Below are 20,628 nucleotides of genomic sequence, written 5' to 3'. Positions count from 1 at the left end.
AAAGTAAGATTGTTTCTTAAAGTGAACCTTCCACTACTCAGATTGTCTGTTTCATAAAAATATACTCACACTGCTTATATTATTCAGAAACTTGCATTTAACTTCTAAAAATTATAATCATGAATTTGTACTTATTGTCTTAATATTTTTAATACCAAGTTTTTTATTTCCCCTAAACGTTACTTTCAGCATTTTTCATTCAAGTATTGCACATGGTTTTCCTTACTATGATTACACTGAAATATCTTTAAATTAAGAAAACTATATTGGAATTAAGAGTCTAAATCCTATCATTCCTGGAGTACAATAATGAACTAGGTTATTGCATTACATATATTCCCTAAAGAATGATGATCTTAGAATGTTATTTATCTGTTTTGTTTCTTTTTTGAATAACAAATAAACACGTTGTATTCTACAGCACTCCACTGACCACTGAAAGTGGGAGAAAATGACCACTGCATGGGAGAAAATGAAAGTATATGTACACATTTAAAAACAGTGACACCAGAAACAAAACCACTGTTCGTCATGTCTTAGACTAGGTTACGGGCACATAGGTATGCTCAATTTCTGATCATTCACTGAGCTGTATCATTATAACTTGACCATTTTCCTCTACTTCAGTTTACTTGAATAAAAGGCTTTTTTAATCAAACACTGTGATGTCCTATACAATCTTCTCCCGAGCTTTCTTAGACCAATCAAATTCCATAGCTCAATTTACTCACTTGGCTCCAGAGTCCAGGCATCTGATGAAAATGAAGCGCACTGGGTGTCTGATAAATACTATAATACCACAGTGCCTCAGCCTGTGATGAGCTGGAAAAGATGGCCCCAGTCTAAAGGGTACAGACACTACTCAGCTCCAAGGAATGGCTGCCATATGGGACTGTAGGTCTAATGTTGCCAGGTCTGGAAATTTGAATTTTTATGTCAAATTTATACTTTTTAATGTTGGCAACTGATTCAAATTTTTAAACACTACCAGCCAAACTAAATATGTCTTTGACCAAAGAGGCCTCCATAAAGAGCACCTCCCTGTGTAGGACCTCACTAAATGTGAGTCCAATTAAAATATTTTTCATATTTTAATTGATACTGCTAGCACGCAGGGAAGCCCACATTCAAAATTCAGTCTGACTCCACACCATTTCTACTGTAAGATACTGGCTGTAAATATATGCTTGTTGTTCATAATCCGAATCTCAGACCAACCTTATAACACAGGTATCATCCCCATTTTACTGATGAGGGATCAAAGGCCCAAAGAGAGCAGATAATGCAAAGTACAGAACAGTATGACTGAATTAGATAACCTGAATTTAAATCCTTCCTCCAACACTTACTATTTTCACAACTAAATTAAACTTAAATTAATTTCTCCATGCTTCAGTTTTCTCCCCTGTAAGATGGGTACTCTAATAGCCTTACCTCACAAAAATGTTCTGAGGATATATATAAAGCATGTAGAAATGTCGTAGCACACAGTAAGTACTATGTAAATGTTGCTATTACTAATTATTATTGTTATTATCATCATCTGTAAAATGACAGCCTTGCCTGTTGAGTTTTAAGTGAACTATTAGGTAAAGTACTTAGACCTGTTCCTGAGACAGACTGTTCATTACATATTAACTGGGTGAACAGGTGAAGTTTCTTTCAAGTACATTACTTCAAACCATGCAGATTAATTGGCTTTTATTCTGTATAGGGTAACAACAAATACTATTATAGTTTGGAAGTATTTTAATTTGTACAAAGTGTTTTCTTCAGACATGCAAGTAATATATAGCTTTGTAGTGTCATGATTATTGTCATGTTTATATTATTTGGAAATGTGTAGTGAAGTGAAACATGTGTCATGTCCTAATGTCAATTTTAATAATGTAATAAGATTTTATTCAAAGTATCAGGAATAGTTACAATATTTAGAAGATACTCTTTAAATTTAGATGATCTTTACCACCTCTTTTTGTTTCCCTAATTTTTAAAACACCTGAGCCCCTCCCCCTAAAAAACCCAAAAGATATGCATGTAATTCAATAACTCAAATTACAAAGCTATATGCTAATATGTGGCATAGCCAGAATTTTTACTTACTTGTGACCCATTTCATGAGCAATTGTAAATGCAAGATTCAAGCCATTGTCTTCAGCAATAATACATTTTCTCTTTTCACTACACATTCCACTCAAATAAGCTATACCTAGAAGACACAAACATGAATTATCACATTTCAGATTCAAATGTAAACCTTTATGCTAGGAATCAGTAGAAAAAACTGAAAAATGAAATTTCTTACATTCAAATATGTCTATATTAAGCTGTGATATCTAGTCCTTATGAATGAAATTGTAAGAGAAATTGTGTATGTATTAGTCACTCAATAAACTCTTAACACTCTTCTCAATTTAATATCTCAGATTAAATTATTTCATCAATTGTGCAATTCTCAAAAAGGCATACTATAAGAATACATTTTGGAAATACCAGTTTTCATTGTCATGAATGGTCACAACTTAGAAAATATAAATTAAAAAGCAATGATTAAATTAAGTATTTTTCAATTCTTGTGAAAAATGTAGTTGCAAAAAAAAAACCTAAAATAAAATAAATGACACATAGGACATTCTTGAACTCACATTTATATTCTGAGTTAACATATTTAAAAATTTTATTTTGTAAAATACAATTTTAACTAATACAACAAAAAAACTGTGATTGAATACTGAAAAGTATTTCCTCTGAAAATTTCTTGCCTTATAAGATGGCCCAACTGCAGAGTATAAGATAAGGAAATATTATTTAAGCCAATAATTTCTGCAAGATAGTTGATCTTTTGGTTTGAATTAGCAGTAACACAGTATGTGAAATCATTGATACTCCTTCATCAAAGATTCATGTACCATTTTACTAATTAAGAAATACCTCTGAAGAAATATCCTTGAACACAAAGAACTATATAACCTTGCAAGTGTAAGTTTTAATGCATTTTTAAATAACAAAGTTTATTAAAATAATATCTAGTGTTATTGAATTATCTATATGCTCCGGAATTCTCCTATCTGTATAAAATACATCTAAGCTCATTATATGAAGAAATTAAGGCCCGGACAAGTGGAATGATTTGCCAAAGAACACATGAGTACTAAATATTATAAAATAAAGATTTGAAATGAACTTTGAATCCATATGCCAACTAACATTTAGTTTTTCCCGCTGATTATAATTTAGTGCAGAGTGGCCCCTAGGTGAAGATGGTTAGCTAACTACTTGAGACTTTTTTTCTGTCTTCAGAAACATAAAAAAATAGTGTTATGGAATCATTACATTTAACTTAAAGAATAAATCGCCTTGCCCATGCTTTGGAAAAACAGAAGGTTCATACAAGAACATGAACCGATTTAGTGGACCCATGCCCAAATTAAACAGAGGAGGATTTTATGAATGTGGTAGAACCCCACAGAGGTTCAAGGCTGAGACATACAGGTTTGACAGAGGCATTGCTCGGGGACTGAAAATGGAGATTAGATGAAAGTATGTCTGAAATCCTCAAGTACTCATTCAAACCTTCGAGGAGAATGTCAAGGCCTGGTATTCACTGGCCTATCAAGAAAATGAAGATACATTCTCTCAGCAAAATGCAGTATAAACATACTACTTTTAAAACATAACTACAGGAAGAAATAGCCAAGAGATTAAATACATAAAGATGAAATACAGAAAGAAATACATAAATATCTATATATTTAGAAATATTTTATTAAAATATAAAATGTACAAATAGATGAAATTACTTCTTTTCTTCAAAAAAGTTTATTTATTTATTTTGCAAGAGAAAGCACAGCAGAGGGGCAGAGAGACAGGGAGAGAATTCCAAACAGGCTCCGTGCTGTCAGCACAGAGCCTGACATGGGGCTCAATCTCACCAGGTACGAAATCATGACCTCAGTGAAAACCAAAAGTCGGACACTTAACTGACTGAGCCACCCAGGTGCCCCGAAATTACTTCTTTATGAATGGATAGATGGATGAAGGGATGAATAGACAAGTGACAAGCCATACTACTTCATTTGGCTGATTAAAACAGTCAAGAGCTGGTACGAAGGAAAGAAGAAGGTAGGGATAAACGCAGAGGGGTTAGGGAAGGGAGAAAAAAAGGAAGACAAAAACATAGTTGTTATCAAGCTCTACTAAATAACAAATCAAATACAAAACTTTAAGAAATGCTTGAAGAAACATAATGTGATTTTTAAGAGAGCTAAGTCAGGCACTTATTAATGCAACAAAATATGGAAAACAAACACAAGAGAGTAACTAAACTTGCATTATAGTTGAAGGGAAGAAGGAAAGAAAGATAGAAGTAAGGAGTGAAGGAGGGAAGAAGTGTGAAAGAAAAGTAGCTCCTCTTAATAGGATATTTAAAATTCTCTTGAGCATTTAGAAATTTAAATAAATATGTACTTCAAGACTAAATGTCCCACTAAAATCCTAAATTAAGTTCATCTATAATTAGCATGTCAAAGACCACTGTGCGGTACAAATTTCCCTCAGGATGCCCATATATTTTGCCAAACCAAAATAAGCTCATCACCATACATAGATTAAAAGTCGGCTAACATAGGCTGTCATAATTTCATATATCTCTTTGCTGTATGGACCAGAACATAGCAAATTCAGTCACTTTAATAAATTTTACATCTCTTCTCCTATACTACTTGAAATATAGTGTTCCGGCCAACAAGAGTACTGTTGCTTGTTTCCAATTCTTACCTCTTCCATATTATTTTTTTCTATTCTAGATTGATACATTTTTCCAAATTTTGCTGTTATCTTACTACATTGGCTAGGATTTCCAATGTACTATTGAAATATGGGTGGTATCAAACACCTTGTTTTCCTGATGATATTAATAGGAATGTTTACAGTTTCACAATGGAGTATGATTGCTCAAGGACTTTATTTTTATTTTTGATGTTTATTTATTTTTGACAGAAATAGAGACAAAGAATGAGCAGGGTAGGAACAGAGGGAGAGGGAGACAGAGAATGTGAAGCAGGCTATGGGCTCCTAGCTGTTAGCACAGAGCCCGATGTGGGGCTCGAACACACAAACCGGGAGATCATGGCCTGAGCCAAAGTAACGGACTGAGCCACCCAGGTGCCCCAGGAGGACTTTAATAGATACAGTTCGTTAAGTTAAAGGAGTTATTTTTTGATATTCTTGTATGTCAAGTGAAAAAGGATGCAATGTTATGTGAGGTGCAGGTCAAAGGTAGATGGGAGTTAGATAGCATTTTTTTAAAAGAAACATAAGCCTGGAATAGTGAGAGAAACAGGAAAGAGAACTGATTAAGTACTAGGGGAATACTTAATTCATGGGTCAGAAAACAGATGGTTCAGCTCAGGATGGAGAGCACAAACCTGGACTCTCACTAATATGCCCAAATGAATGATATCCAACCTAATGGTTGAAACACAGAAGAGTACTACTTGGATTAAATTTGGGCTGGGATTTTTCAGAACAGGTTTAAAGGAAGGATGAAAACATGTAACAGTTGGCAGTAAAATTGATGGGGAACGAAGGGACAGAACTTGTAGCACTGGATAGGTGAAGAAGTAATGTCAAAGGGAAACAGATAATTTGGGAAAACAACACAGTTGTCCAGACAATGGAGTCAGCAATGAAGAAAAGGAACAGATATTCTCTGAAAAAGTACTAGAGATTGTGATAAGAGATTGAGATTTAGAGACTTAAGATTTCAGAGGTGAAATTCCATGATATGATTAACTACTGGCACGAGGGTAGAGAAAGGTAGCTGGAATCCAGATTGAGGGGAAATAATTATTAAGTAGTGTTAGGTGGACTGATGGTATAACGTGAAGTTGCACCTGAATGAACTCAAGAAGCGGAGAGAAAGATGGCCAACATCCACACGAAATGGGGGAGACAATAAAGGAGAACAATCCATCACAGTGACAGTGACAGTGACGGTTAAGACGGTAAAGCTCAAGAGCTTCCATCCAACTGAAGAGTTTTTATATGAGGACAGGAGAGATTTTGCCTTAGAAGCAGCAGCGGGAAGCAAGAGAAATGTTACAGGTATACAACGTTGGTATTTTCCTAGCACCAGACCTATGGATAGGGGAAGAATGTCTCTGGGGACCCTAGATTCCTCGCCAGGTTATGGGAAATCAATGACTACTGTGTAGTCATGAAAAAAATATGGTATTGAAAAGAATATAATTTATAATATAAAAGACATATATTTTATACCATAAAATATAAATTTCCATACAATAAAACAGAATTTTAAAATGAGTACATATTGGCATAGAGGTATGATTACACCTAAGTATTAAAAAATGCAGACCACCACATTTTCACAAGAGAACAAAAAGACTACACAAATATGGGGGCACCTGGCTGGCTCAGAAGTAGAGCACGTGACTCTTGATCTCAGAGTCATGAGTTCAAGCCCCATGTTGAGCATAGAGCTTACTTAAAACAAAACAAATCAAAAAACTACATCAATATGCTAACTTGCTAATAGCAACTGTATTATATAACAGAGAAATAATAAGTAACTTTTCTCCCTCTTGTCCAATTTTCCAAATCATGGGTTTATAATACTTTTACAATGAGAAGATTAAAAGACATAAATATGATAATCATGTCTATGAAATTTAAAGAGTAATTAACAGAATCTCTTATAGACCATGATGCAATTTAACAAATAAGATGATCCTGTATTCCTATTCTCTTTTTACTTATGTGTACAGTTAGAATCTTCAACTAAGATTCTGATAAATTTAAATTTCATTGTCTTACATTTGGCCCACAAAGGAGATTTTCTTTAACTTGAAAGTTATGGAGAATAATTCTAACCATGACTAATTTAAATGACTTGCAATATTCTGTCTAAAAGCCTATGCTTTTCAGTTCCTTTCAAAAACTCATATGTTTCTTATTATAATAAGGGGTAGAGTTTAGAAGGAGAAAGGATTTAACACAGCTGTTATTTAAAGATAGATATAATACAGACTCTTTTTAAGGTACCCTTTTAATATAAAAGTCTGTACAAACAAAAAGGATACCAAAAATCTCTCTAATTTCCCACCTTAAAATGAATCAAGTCATGTGTGAGGACTGAACAGAATCTCTCATCTGAAAACAATACATACAATCCTGGAATGTAATATGATACCTCATCAAGATAATCATAGAGCCCTAAAACTCCACAGGAAGTGTGTTACAATAGTGGACTAATCAGGAAATCAGTTTTTGAAAAATGTTTATTTATTTTGAGAGAGAGAGAAAGAGCATGAGTGGGGGAGGGGCAGAGAGAGGGGGAGAGAATTCCAAGCAGGCTTCGCACTGTCGGTGCAGAGTCCAATGCTGGGCTCCAACTCAAAGACCCTGAGATCATCACCTGAGCTGAAACTAAGAGTTGGATTCTCAACCAATGGAGCCACCCAGGTGCCCCAGGAAATCAGTTTTTATGATGTCAGATGGATGTATACTAACAAAAGTAAGTTCTCCAGCTCTCCACTGGTATTGCCTTTAAGCACCAGCTAGACTACCTAAGTTCAAAATCTGGTCTTTCCTGGCACAAAATCGTTCACAGTTCTAGGAAAGATAGATAGTTCTAGGATTGTACCTTATGAGAAAAGTTATTCACCTAGGAGTCCTACTATTATTTGAGGCCTAATAGAACAAGGAAAAAAAATGAATACATGCTGAGCATACCTTCAGGAGCATGAGCCACAAAATAAATACTCATTTTAAAATGTGATCATTAAAATCTAAAGGTATCTAAAACATTATGGAAGAATAAAAGGAAACACCAGATAGGGAAAAATCAAGGTAGGAGAGGCTTTTAGAGAAGGAAACAGCTTGGTAGTTATCACTGAGTGGCCAGAGGTCAGCCAAGGAAAAGCAGGGGAAGTTTGGGGGTAATTTCCTGAACAAAGGACTGAGCAGGAAAAAGGAGATGGTGATGAGAGTTGATATTGCTCACAGAAGGGTAAGTTAGGTTCGTTCAATGTGCAAGCCACATAGTACATCTCTGCCTCAATAGGTATTTAGCATATCTGCAAGAAGGGGGTGTATGAAATGAACTGCATAGATGAAATTCCTGGAAACAAAGACCAATATAAAGTGTTAACTCAATGTGGGGTCCTAAATAAAAATGTAATTTTGAAGAATCAAAATGTATTTTGTCCACAAATTAGAAAAAAAAAATTTTTAGAATGACTTAATGAGATGGTACCCACATCATATGAAGCCCATTTACATGATTACGTTCAAATTGGACTTTGAACATATTCTACAATAACTTGCCTTACTAATTCAATAATTATCCGCCTCTATTCCATTACAAGCCAAGATGATGATGATTCAGGAATATAAAAGTACAATTATGTAAGTTATGAGTTTAATATGGGTATAGTTATAAATGTATTTTAAAAAGTAGGCTTCCAGATTCTCTTAAATGATTAATCCATAACATTCTTCGTAGTACAGTTCCTAAGAATACTAAGAAAAAAGTGAATTCCAAAAACAAGAAATAGAATATTAGTTTAATAAAAACTATACTGAATCTCTGTGGTTGAAAAGGCAGACTATTTTATAGACATTAAAATGTTGTTTATGTGTTCCCACAACATGGTAGGCTGACAGTCCTTTTGTGGAAAACACATAGAGTGCCAGATAAAATGTAATGAACAAAGTTTTTGATGTATCACTAAGTTTGAAAAAAAAAGATTACCAAGTGCAAGAATAAAGCTTAAAAATTTTTCAAATCTAGAGGATAATATCATGATTTAATGTTGTTAGAATCTGGATATCAGAAAAGATACAAGTCTTATTAAATAACGGGTGCGGCTTCCAGGCACCCGGGTGGCTCAGTCGGTTGAGCATCTGACTTCAGCTCAGGTCATAATCTCACAGTTCATGAGTCTGAGCCCCACATTGGGCTCAATCCTGTCAGCACACAGCCTGCTCCGGATCCTGTGTCCCCTTCTCTCTCTGCCCCTCTCCTGCTCATGCTTGCTCACTCTCTCTCTTCTCTCTCTCAAAGATAAAAAAAAAAAAAAATTAAAAAAAAGAATGGTGCAGTTTCAAAATGTCTGCAAGGACAGGCATTAAGGAGCAAGGAACTGAGATCTATACACAAATTAGAAAGCCTGGAAATGCTGTTAATGCTTGAAAATAACCTCAAAAGTCCACATGCAGGAAAGCAACAAGGAATCATAGCTCAAAGTTCTGGGTATGCCAGGAAAGGCTCCGTTAACACAGTGGAACCGAAACCACCATCATGCATAGGCTATGAAGCCATAGGAATATGAAGCCATAAATATAACGTACAAGCCTATCATACAATTTGGGGATCATACAGGATTGGAAAAAACCTTGTCAGTAAAAACAAATGAGGTATCACTGTGACAAGACCCTTGATCATCTCAGCAAGCATAGAATTCCCACAGAAGAAACAGTTTCACTGAAGACAAACTCACAAATAAAAACGACAAACCAAGTGAAGAAACAGCCATTGTGAGAAGGAGACCATTACCTAAATAAAAACTAGAGAGAACATGTTAATGAAGGAAAGACGTTTTTAACACAAAGATGGGAAGCTTGAGATCTACACTCACTGGGCTACCACAACCCAAATGTATCTTTCTGTAAATAAAAAAAGAAAGCCCTTCTTCGTGACACTTTACATCAAAATACTGGTGTAAAGAAATGTTAAATTTCTTCAAACAGAAGGAAAAATTCCAGACTAAAACATGAAAATAAAGAGGAGGAAATACAGAACACCAGAAAGAGTAAATGTATGTGTAACTATAAATTAATACCAAATACACAAAACATCGATTTTTTTTAAGTAGGCTCATGCCCAGTGTGGAGGGGAGCATGCCTAGGGGACTCCAACGCAAAACACTGAGATCAAGACCCAGCTGGGGTCAAGAGTCAGAAGTCAGATGCTTAATGGACTGAGCCACTCAGGTGCTCCACCTTAAACATCAATTTTAATGTCTTCCAAAATTTAAAATATAGAGAACTAAAGTACAAGCAACAATACGTCACTGGGAGATAAACGGAGTTCAAGAGTTCAAAAGTTCTAGCAATAATCAGCAGTAAAATGATACATGTCATTATATATAAGGCAATTACAAAACAATAGTAAAATAATACATAATTAACAATTACAGTGATTGAAAATGGCATACCAATATTAGATTTACATATTTTTATTTTTTTTTTAATTTTTTTTTAATGTTTATTTATTTTTGAGACAGAGAGAGACAGAGCATGAATGGGGGAGGGTCAGAGAGAGGAAGACACAGAATCTGAAACGGGCTCCAGGCTCTGAGCTGTCAGCACAGAGCCCGACGCGGGGCTCGAACTCACGGACCGCGAGATCATGACCTGAGCCGAAGTCAGCCGCTTAACCGACTGAGCCACCCAGGCGCCCCTAGATTTACCTATTTTTAAAAGGCAAGAAACAAAGAAAAAAAAGAAACATGAAATAAAGTGAAATAGTAAATAAACAGAAAGCATTTCAAATTATGATTTTCATTAAATAAAAAAGACTATACCATGGAAACTGTGTGTGACTGCCAAACTGAATGGATATTTAAGTTCTCGAAGGTGACAGATGTGTGAATTAAGTTGATTGTGATAATCATTTTATAATGCCTGATGTATATTAAAACATCACATTGTTTACATATATACAACTTTTACCTGTCAATTTTATCTTGATAAAGTTGGAATAAATGAATGAAAAAAAACACTAGACTGAATCCAAACTAAGATTGTAAGTCTGGATTAAAAAAATAAACCTTAAGTGTATTGTGCTTACAAGAGATACAGCTTAAGAAAAAGAATATAAATAAGTTAGAAGTAAAAGAACAGAAAACAATGTAATATGCAAACATCAACCAAAATAGAGAAAGAGTGACAATGTAAATATTACAAATATAGAAAATTAGACAAATTGAATTTAAGCCATAAGCATCTAGAGAGATAAAGAGGGGTGTTTTATTGTTTTTTTTTGTTTGTTTGTTTGTTTGTTTTTTTACGATAAAAGGATCACGGCAACAAGAGGACTTTGCAGTTCTTTTCTGTATTTACTCAACAACTAAGCCTCAAAATGTATATATAGTAAAAATGAACAGAATTAAGAGAGAAAGACAAATCCACAGTTAAACTGGAAGACTTAACAAGTCTCTTTTAATAGCTGATAAAACAACCATAAAAAAATTTACTCAAGACATAAGAGATCTGAACAAAATATTAGCAAATCTCTCTTAATTGACATAACAGAACATGGCACCCAACAAAATTCTCTCTTTTTCTTTTTTAAAAATTTTTAATGTTTACTTATTTTTGAGAGACAGAGCACAAGTGGGGAAAGGCCGAGAGAGAGAGGGAGACACATAATCCAGAGCAGACTCCTGGCTCTGAGCTGTCAGCACAGAGCCCCATGCAGGGCTTGAACTCACCAGCCATGAGATCATGACCTGAGTCGAGGTAGGACACTCAACCAATTGAGTCACCCAGATGCCCCAATTCTCTCTTTTTAAGTGGACAAGGTACATTTGTGGCCATATTCATACTGAGTAGTGAAAAAAAAAAAGTGGAAATAATCCAAAGTTTGTTCATTGGCCAAAATGGAAATAATTTAGAAATCAGGAACTAAAAAGGTAACTAGAAAAACCCAAACTGCTTACACAAAATGCTTACACATAAGATGATACTCTTCTAAACAGTCCACAAGTGAAAGCAATTATAATGAAAATTAGAAAATACATTAAACATGGCTACAGTAAAAATAGAACACATAAAAAATGTGTGGGCTGAGATGACAGTGCTTAGGGAAATTCACAGCATATATTATAAAAAACAAAAGAGACTGAAATCAATGATTAAAATTCCTTCCAGGAGCTGGGAAAAGAAGAGAGCATCAAAGCTTAAGAAAAGAAAGGGAAAGAAATAATAAAGAGCAAAACCAATGAACTATAAAACAAATGTAAAAGAAAACTGACAAAATTGGTAATTCCCTAGTAAACCGACCAAGAATAAAAAGAGAGACAAGTACAAATTATCAACATACACAAAGAATAAGGAAATGTCTCTACAATCCTAAAGACATCAAAGTAATATATAAAAAAAGCATACCAATAAAATTTACAACTTGCCAAAGCTGTCAAAAGAAATACAAAATCTAGAATTTTCTAGTATCATCCCATTTATTCATTCTACTCCAGCTGCATTGGCTTGTTTTTTGTTTGTTTGTTTTTGTTTTGTTTTTGCTTTCCTTTTCTTTTTCCTGTCATTTCCATCTCAAGACCTCTTCACTGGCTTTTCACTCTGAAACATTCCTTCCCTAGATATCTCCAGATTTTGATCACCAAATTTAAATTACAAATACCCTGGAACTCCCAGATTATCTCTTACTTAAACTGACTCCTTTTTCTATGCCAGTTTATCTTTTAATATACCAATTAATTTAACTATTCATTATGGATATTGGCCATTTCTCTCTTAGAATGTTAAGCACCACAAAGGCAGGAAAGTACTGAGAAGTCAATTTGTTCATTCCCAACAAGTAGAACTGTATAGTACAGTGTATACTATACATTGTATAATACCATGAAAATACATTTTGAGGTGTATTATTGTGCATTTCTCTTTTGTATTTCCACACAAGTCATGTCTTAGTTATCTACAGGCTTCTCTCTGAGGGCACAGGAGAAAGGATAAGGATTAGAGGTAGGTAGCCTTTGGAACTCTGGAGGATAGTGAATTGGGAAACTCCAGACCAATATACGATGACTCAAACATGGAATTAATAAAAAAAAACTCTGGGTCAGTAGGTGGAAAGAAGGGCTGTGTTGTCATTTCTGAGCCTACTTTGACTCTTGCTATCAAGAAGGCCAGAGGGGTGGGCAGTTTAACTCAGGGGACCCATGGGGGGGACATGACTGAGATCTGGCAGGGTCTTAATAGCACTAAGAGCTGGAAGGGTAGGGCCTGGGGAGGCTGGGAAGGAAAAAAGTGTGGTAGAAAGAGTTGAATCGGAGTTATAGGGCCCTGACCAAACCAACATTCTTGAGTTGAACCCACCAACTGCATTTGGAGGCCAAATCCAGCCTGTAGACAAAGGAATTCACTGCAAAGACGCTGAGAGCAAAGGTCTCAGAGGAAAGTGAAGGCACTGTGATTTCTGATCTATAGCCCATCAATCACCTCAGCTATGGAAAGAATCAAAGGAGAGGTTAAAGGCACTATTTGGAAGAACTGAATATTAGCTGAAAGCAAACCGAAACAAGGTAAATGAATAAAGTCATTTAAAGTGGGGGAAAAAAATAACATCAATTGACATGTTTCAGTTCTCATCGTCCTCAAATCAAAGGAGGCAGGGATTTGTGAGGAAAAGATTTAATACATTCTAGGAAGATAGATGCAACATTTTCTTTTCCTAATTTAGTATCATCTTTGACCTTGTAATGTGTATTACGACAAAATTAACTACAGATGGGAATGCACATGTTAAAAAAAGGGTGTGTGTGTTTTTAATTCGTGGCTAAAGGAAAATCAAACAGTGAATACTCACTCACTTTATTTTATGATCCTAAGGTGTGATGGAGGTATCTAAAATAAGTAAGTTGTAGACTAGACAGCATATGGATACCACGTCTAATTGTTTGCTAAGTTTTTTATGAAATATGAATATGATGCAGGAAAAATACAGTGAAAGGTAGTTCAAGTAAATGTTCAGGAAATTAGTGAAAGAAAGTGAGTTCAGGGGTGCCCAACTGGCTCAGTCAGTAGAGCATGTGACTCTTGATCTTGGGGTTGTGAGTTCAAGTCCCATGTTGGATGTAGAGACTACTTAAAACTAAAATATTGAAAGAAAGAAAGAAAGAAAGAAAGAAAGAAAGAAAGAAAGAAAGAGGAGAGAGAGAGAGAGAGAGAGAGAAAGAAAGAAAGAAAGAGAGAGAGAGAAAGAAAGGAAGGAAGGAAGGAAGGAAGGAAGGAAGGAAGGAAGGAAGGAAGGAAGGAAGAAAAAGAGAAAGAAAGTGAGTTCATAGGGACAGTGGTATGAAGGAAAGACAGAGATGGCCAGTTCCTAAAATCTGCTCTTTTAAGGATGGAGAAGACATCATGGTAAAGGACAAGTTCCAAAAGAGATTTACTTGCTGCTTTCATTGTTTTCACATGTTCTTAATCTTTACAATAAACCACACTACTAAGCAGACCTCCCTCCTTCCCACGTTAAGATAATGAAACAGAAGGCTTTTGTTTGAAAGTAAGAACAATCAGGAAAATTTATGTCTGCAAGCTAGTTTTGTGCTCCCGCTATTGTATTAGAATACAGAATGATTGTGTTAGAATAATCTAATAAATTAGATTTATTGTACTTCACATTCATTTCTCTTCTCTCTTTCAGAAAATTTAAAGGCAAGCTATGGGATGATTTCAGAAGTTAAACTCTCAAATCTTTAGAGAGTTTAAGCCTGACTCCAATGTACATTACTGTGTTTTTGATATATCCCTAATACATAATTAAAAATATATACCATCTTGGGGCGCCTGGGTGGCTCAGTCAGTTGAGTGTCCTACTTCAGCTCAGGTCATGATCTCGTAGCTTGTGAGTTGGAGCCCCGCATCAGGCTCTGTGTTGACAGCTCAGAGCCTGGAGCCTGCTTCGGATTCTGCACCTCCCTCTCTCTCTGCCCCATCCCACTTGCATTCTGTCTCTGTCTCTCTCAAAAATAAATAAACATTAAAAAAATTAAAATATATATATACCATCTGAAATTCTTAATTTAGATTTGAGTGCAAATCTGAAAATATAATGCTGGGGTACACTGAAAAAGCCGTATGTGGTAGATCACACATCTAACACTTATAAATCAGAAATGGGAAATTTACTGTGCAGTCTACCACAAACATGGATGAAAGTTGGTATTCCCATTGCTGAGTTAATTTAAAAAAAAAGACAAATCATAGTTCTCAGGCTTTCTGTATGACTTTGCTCACAAAAACAAAACAAAAACAAAAACAAAGCAGGTTTAATGACTTCATCTGCCTCGGAGACTAAAACACTGTCATGACTTTAAAAAATAGGTAAGATGAATCACAGTTAAAGATTTTTGCGAAATTTAAGGATACAGCTGGAAAATTTTTAAAGTGTTCTGATTGCATATAAATCAGGAATTTTGGCTAATGCATTTTTATAATGTTATAATGTAATCATATCCTGAAGGCATTAAACAGGGACAATTAAAACTAAAAATATCATGCTACTAAAAAGCTGTATAAATTGCTTTTTAGAATACTAGTAAAAACACTGACAGCATGCATTTATAACCATAAACACGTTCAAACTTCAAAACAGCTTGACACATTCTTTTTTCATCATGCCAATTTTTAATCATGTTGTTACTTTTCATAACTCGCTCTCTACCCAGTGTGATCAGTGTTTTTTATTCAAGAAAATAAATAATTCTATAAGCTGGAGAAATCTAAAGAATATAATTATAATTCCATTACTATTACAAATATCTGATACTCTTAAATCCCAATGACTAAAATTTAAACTATTAAGTTTAATATAGTGATGTGACATGATTTGTTAAACAAAACACATTTACATAAGGACAAGTGTTCTAACTTTAGATGCATTTTTAAGATCTCAGCTTTTTAGGTCTCTACGCTGAGGTAGTTAATAGTAAACTGGGTAAAATCTTCTCAAAGATGATTTGATTTTTTCTAAAATCCTGATTGGAATTAACACCAGATTTTCATGACCTGTTTTCTGCATTAAGTAAAGACAAAATGCAAAGAATAAAGTTTTAAGGACGGAAGCTCTTGGGTCAAATATTGTAGGGTTTGAGTCCCAGCCTTGATTTTTAGCTTTGTGACCATAGGAAAATTCGTGTTTTCCTGAGCCTCAGTTTTCTCAATAGTAAAATCAGGAAATTAGCCATTTGGCTTAGGAATGCCAGTTAATTTAGATAAAATATTTCTTTTTTTTTAAATCTTTTTAACGTTTATTTATTTTTGAGACAGACAGAGACAGAGCATGAACGCGGGAGGGTCAGAGAGAGGGAGACACAGAATCCGAAACAGGCTCCAGGCTCTGAGCTGTCAGCACAGAGTCCGACATGGGGCTCGAACTCACGGACCGCGAGATCATGACCTGAGCCGAAGTCGGCCGCTTAACCGACTGAGCCACCCAGGCGCCCCTAGATAAAATATTTCAAGCCTATGTTGGCTTACGCGAAACATACTCACCCTTAAACCATTTTCTTAACTGTAAAAGGAGGTTAACAATCCCTTATGATCCAGAACTTTTGAAGGGTTAAAGGAGGTGATGTATTTAAAAACCCATGGCACATGACAGATGCTTGAGAAGTATTCTTGTATACAGACAATGCTGTGTGGTGAAGTTGCACTTCTAGATCTTATAATAAGATAATTCTTAAAAACTACAAGGAGGATCTCAGGGAATTTTCTAAATTAAAATGTTTTTTGTTTCCCAAGGATATATTTGACATATTTTAATATTCATATAGTACTTAATAGCACCATTAAAATATTTTCTACTACCAACAAAATTCTGTAACTAAATGAAGCTTTAACAGTAAAGGATCTTGAGGAGAAAATTGCCTTATGAACAATCACTTTTCATAATAATTCCTTAAGAATTATGTATCCAAGTCTTATCCCTGGAATATGCCCTGCCAAAATAGAAATATAGTGTCTGATTTATGTCCTGGCCAGAGCCTAATAAGAAATACACCAGCAGCCAAGAATTAAACAAGATAAGTTCAGCTTTGCTTTTATTGTAAACCACAGGAAAGATGTCATTTTTCTATCAGGAACTCATTTCTATTCAGAAATACATGGATTGAGCACCTGGGATGCTCATTACTATGGTATGTGCTGAGGACATAGACAAGTACTAAGCAAGATCCTTGATCACAAAAAGATTAGAAGAAGAGGAAATGAACGAAATGCAAGTTAAAAAAAAGGTATATTGAATTCCTCCAAAAGCCTGCATGGTAGAGTGGGAGATAATCTAACAAGTCCAAAAGTGGAAATTAATCAGGGTTCTGAAAAATGGGTAGAACCTGAACAGGGATAAAGGAAAGAAAAGAAAACAAAGAAATGCTCTTCCATTTAGAAATTCTGAAACAATACATTTGAACACACTCACTGAAGTCTGCAAAAATAATCAGTTCTTGAGCAGGGCCTCAGTTAGAAGAGTGTGCTAGTGTGGATTTAAAAGTGGCATAATGATGGGGAGACGACGTTTTAAAAAGGCTTCCAGGGGCGCTTAGGTGGCTTAGTCAGTTAAGGTCATGAATCTCACGGTTTGTGAGATCCAGACCCATATTGGGACTTGGGATTCTCTCTCTCTCTCTCTCCCTGACTCTCCCCCATTCACGCCCTCTCTCTCAAAATAAATAAACATTTTTCCAATAATTTCAAAAAAGGCTTCTTAAGTGAATGAGAAAAAGGGTTTGGTAGGTGAAGTCTGGGTGGGATTTCAGTCTTTTCCGTTCCTCAGGTTCTGTACATTAGGCATCCTGTGCAAGATACAACCTGCAGAAACCTTTCTGAAATCCCTGGTTGTAATGCAAAAAGCAAATATAATGATCACATAATTTCTTTCTTTTTATGTTTTAATATTTAAATTACTTTCATTGAACAGTTCTAAGAATTTTAACACTCACATTGATTCATTGAATCACCATCACCATCAGGAACCAGAAGAGGTCCATCACTCCCAAAACTGGGATTTCCCCCTTATTTTTAAAAAATTTTTTTTCAATGTTTATTTATTTTTGAGAGAGAGAGAGAGAGAGAGTGAGCAGGGAAGGGGCAGAGAGCCGGGGGGAGACACAGAATCTGAAGCAGGCTCCAGGCTCTGAGCTGTCAGCACAGAGCCCGATGTGAGGCTGGAGCCCACGAACTGTGAGATCATGACCTGAGCCAAAGTCGGATGCTTAAGTGACTGAGCCACCCAGGCACCCTGTGCTTTCCCACTGTAAGTACACTTTCTCCCATCTTTAAAACAATAGTGATCTCTGGATCACTGATCTGATTCATCATTATAGGTCTGTCTTTTAGATAATGTCATGTAAGTGGACTCATAAGGCAGCTAACCTTTTGAGACTGGCTTCTTTCAGTGAGCACAGTGCTTTGAGAGTCCTCAAATTACTACAGACTTGAACCATTTACTTCTTGAAGCCCATCGATTGTTTCCAGTTTTTGACAATTATGAATAAAGTAGGCATAAATGTTCATGACCAGGTTTGGGTGAAGATAAGTTTTTGTTTTTCTGAAGTAAACACCTAGAAATTGGATTACTGAGTCATATGATAAGTATTTGCTTATCTTCCTAAGAAATTGCCAGATTGTTTTCCCAAGTGGTTGTAAAGTTTTGCAATTGCCAGCAGCAATGTCTGAGTATTAAAGTTGACCCACATTATCCACAGAACTTGATATTGTCAGTATTTTATATTTTAGTCATAAAATAGGCATACAGTGATATCTCACTGTGGATTTAATTTGCATATCCCTAATGACAACTGATGATGACATCTTTTCATGTGTTTATTTCCAATATATATCCCTTTTGTGAAATGTCACGTCATGTCTTGCACATTTTTAAAGTTTGTTTTCTTAGTGTTGAACTCTGAGAGTTCTTTATATATCCTGTATATAAGTCCTCATGTCTGGATATGTGAGACTTATGAAGACTTATGAAGACAGTTAAACAACACAATGGTTAAGAGTACTGATCTCCCCAACACACACAGTCAAACATCTACATATAACTTTTGACTCTCCCAGAACTTAACTACTAAAGCCTACTTACTGTTAATCGGGAGGACCTTACAGATAACATAAACAGTCAATTAACACCTATTTTGTATGTTGTATATATTATGTACTATACACTTAGAATAAAGTAAGCTAGAGAAAAGGGTAGTGAGAAAATTGTAAGAAAGGCAAAGTACATTTACAGTACCATACTGCATTTATCAAAAAATACCCACATATAAGTGGACCCATGCAGTTCAAACCCATGCTGTTCAAGGGTCAATTATATTTTCTTCTGGTCCAGAACTTGTACTTTTAAAAAACATTTTTAACATTTATTTATTTTAGAGAGAGAGGGAGAAGGAGGTAGGGAGAGTATGAGTCGGGGAGGGGCAGAAAGAGGGAGACAGAGGATCCAAAGCAAATTCTCTGCTGTGAGTGCAAAGCCCTATGCAGGGCTTAAACTCACCATCATGAGATCATGACCTGAGCAGAAGAGTCGGCCGTTTAACTGACTGAGCCACCCAGACGGCCTCCCATAACTTATATTTTAATCCCTTAACAGAGCAAAATATTTTTATTTTTGATGTTGTTGTCTTAATTTTGATGAAATCTACTTTACTATTTTTTCCTTTAATGGGTTATGCTTGCAGTATTGTATCTAAAAGCACTTTACCTAATTCAAGATCACAGATTCTGGTGTTTTCTTCTCGGCTTTATACTTTTACATTTTACACTAGATTAATAATACATTTTGTATAAAGTTTTATAAGTTTATTTATTTTCTTTTATTAAAAAAAGTAGGAGTGCCTGGGTGACTCAGTTGGTTGAGCTATCAACTTCGACGCAGGTCATGATCTTGTGATTCATGAGTTCGAGCCCCATATTGGGCTCGCTGCTGTCAGCGCAGCATCTTCCTCAGATCCTGTCTCCCTCTCTCCCCTTTCATGCTTGTGTGTGCTCTCTCTCTCTCTCCCAAAAATAAATAAACATTAAAAAAAGTAAAAGAACTTTATAGTCCTTCATAATGTAGAATGATGTCCAGTGTTTTCAAGACCATTTCTCCAAAGATTATTCTTACTTCATTAAACAGAATTTGTACCTTTATAGAAAATCATTGGCCACACTTGTGAGGATCTATTTCTGGAAACTGTATTTTGATCCACTGACCTATGTATCTATTTCTTTCTTTTTTAAGGTTTATTTATTTTTGAATGATAGAGTGGGTGAGGGAGCTGAGGGAAAGAGGATCTATAGTGGGCTCCATAATGACAGCAGGAAGCCTGATACGGGGCTGGAACTCATGAACCACGAGATCGTGACCTGAGCTGAAGTCAGACGCTCAACTGACTGAGCTACCCAGCCAGCCCTTGTATCTATTTCTTAAGGAGTACCATACTGTATCCATTATTGAAGCTTTGTAGTAAGTGTTGAAATCAAGGACTGATTCCTCCAAAACTACTTTTCTTTTCAAAATTGTTTTGGCTATTCAGTTATTTGCCTTTTCATATATATTTTAGGATCGTCTTGTTTCTATCTACAAAAAAGAGCTCAACCTTTTATTGGAATTGGGTTAAATCTATAGATCAATTGAGAAGAGCTATATCTGTGCTCTGCTGAACTTCCTTATCTATGAACATCTGTTTCGATGTTCATCTAAATATTTATTTAGATCTTCCTTTACTGAGGTGCCTGGGTGGCTCAGTCAGTTAAGCTCAGATCTTGATCTCATGGTTTGCAAATTCGAGTCCCATATTGGGCTCTCTGCTGTCA

The 20,628-nt window shown here is 35.4% G+C and overlaps 1 protein-coding gene across 1 annotated transcript in view; it reads right to left on the bottom strand.

Moving 5' to 3' along the window:
• The window catches only part of ADAMTS19 (ADAM metallopeptidase with thrombospondin type 1 motif 19), a 231,323-nt gene that overhangs the window by 134,076 nt on the left and 76,619 nt on the right, over positions 1-20,628 (bottom strand). Inside the window, 1 exon segment of the mRNA XM_030317935.1 lies at positions 2,104-2,209. Coding sequence (XP_030173795.1) covers positions 2,104-2,209 — 106 coding nt within the window.

This window comes from Lynx canadensis, chromosome A1 (genome assembly GCF_007474595.2).
Source record: "Lynx canadensis isolate LIC74 chromosome A1, mLynCan4.pri.v2, whole genome shotgun sequence".
In the NCBI taxonomy this organism is placed as follows: Eukaryota; Metazoa; Chordata; class Mammalia; order Carnivora; family Felidae; genus Lynx; species Lynx canadensis.
The sequence above is the reverse complement of the archived record's forward strand: the minus strand, read 5'-3'. Positions and strand labels throughout refer to the sequence as shown.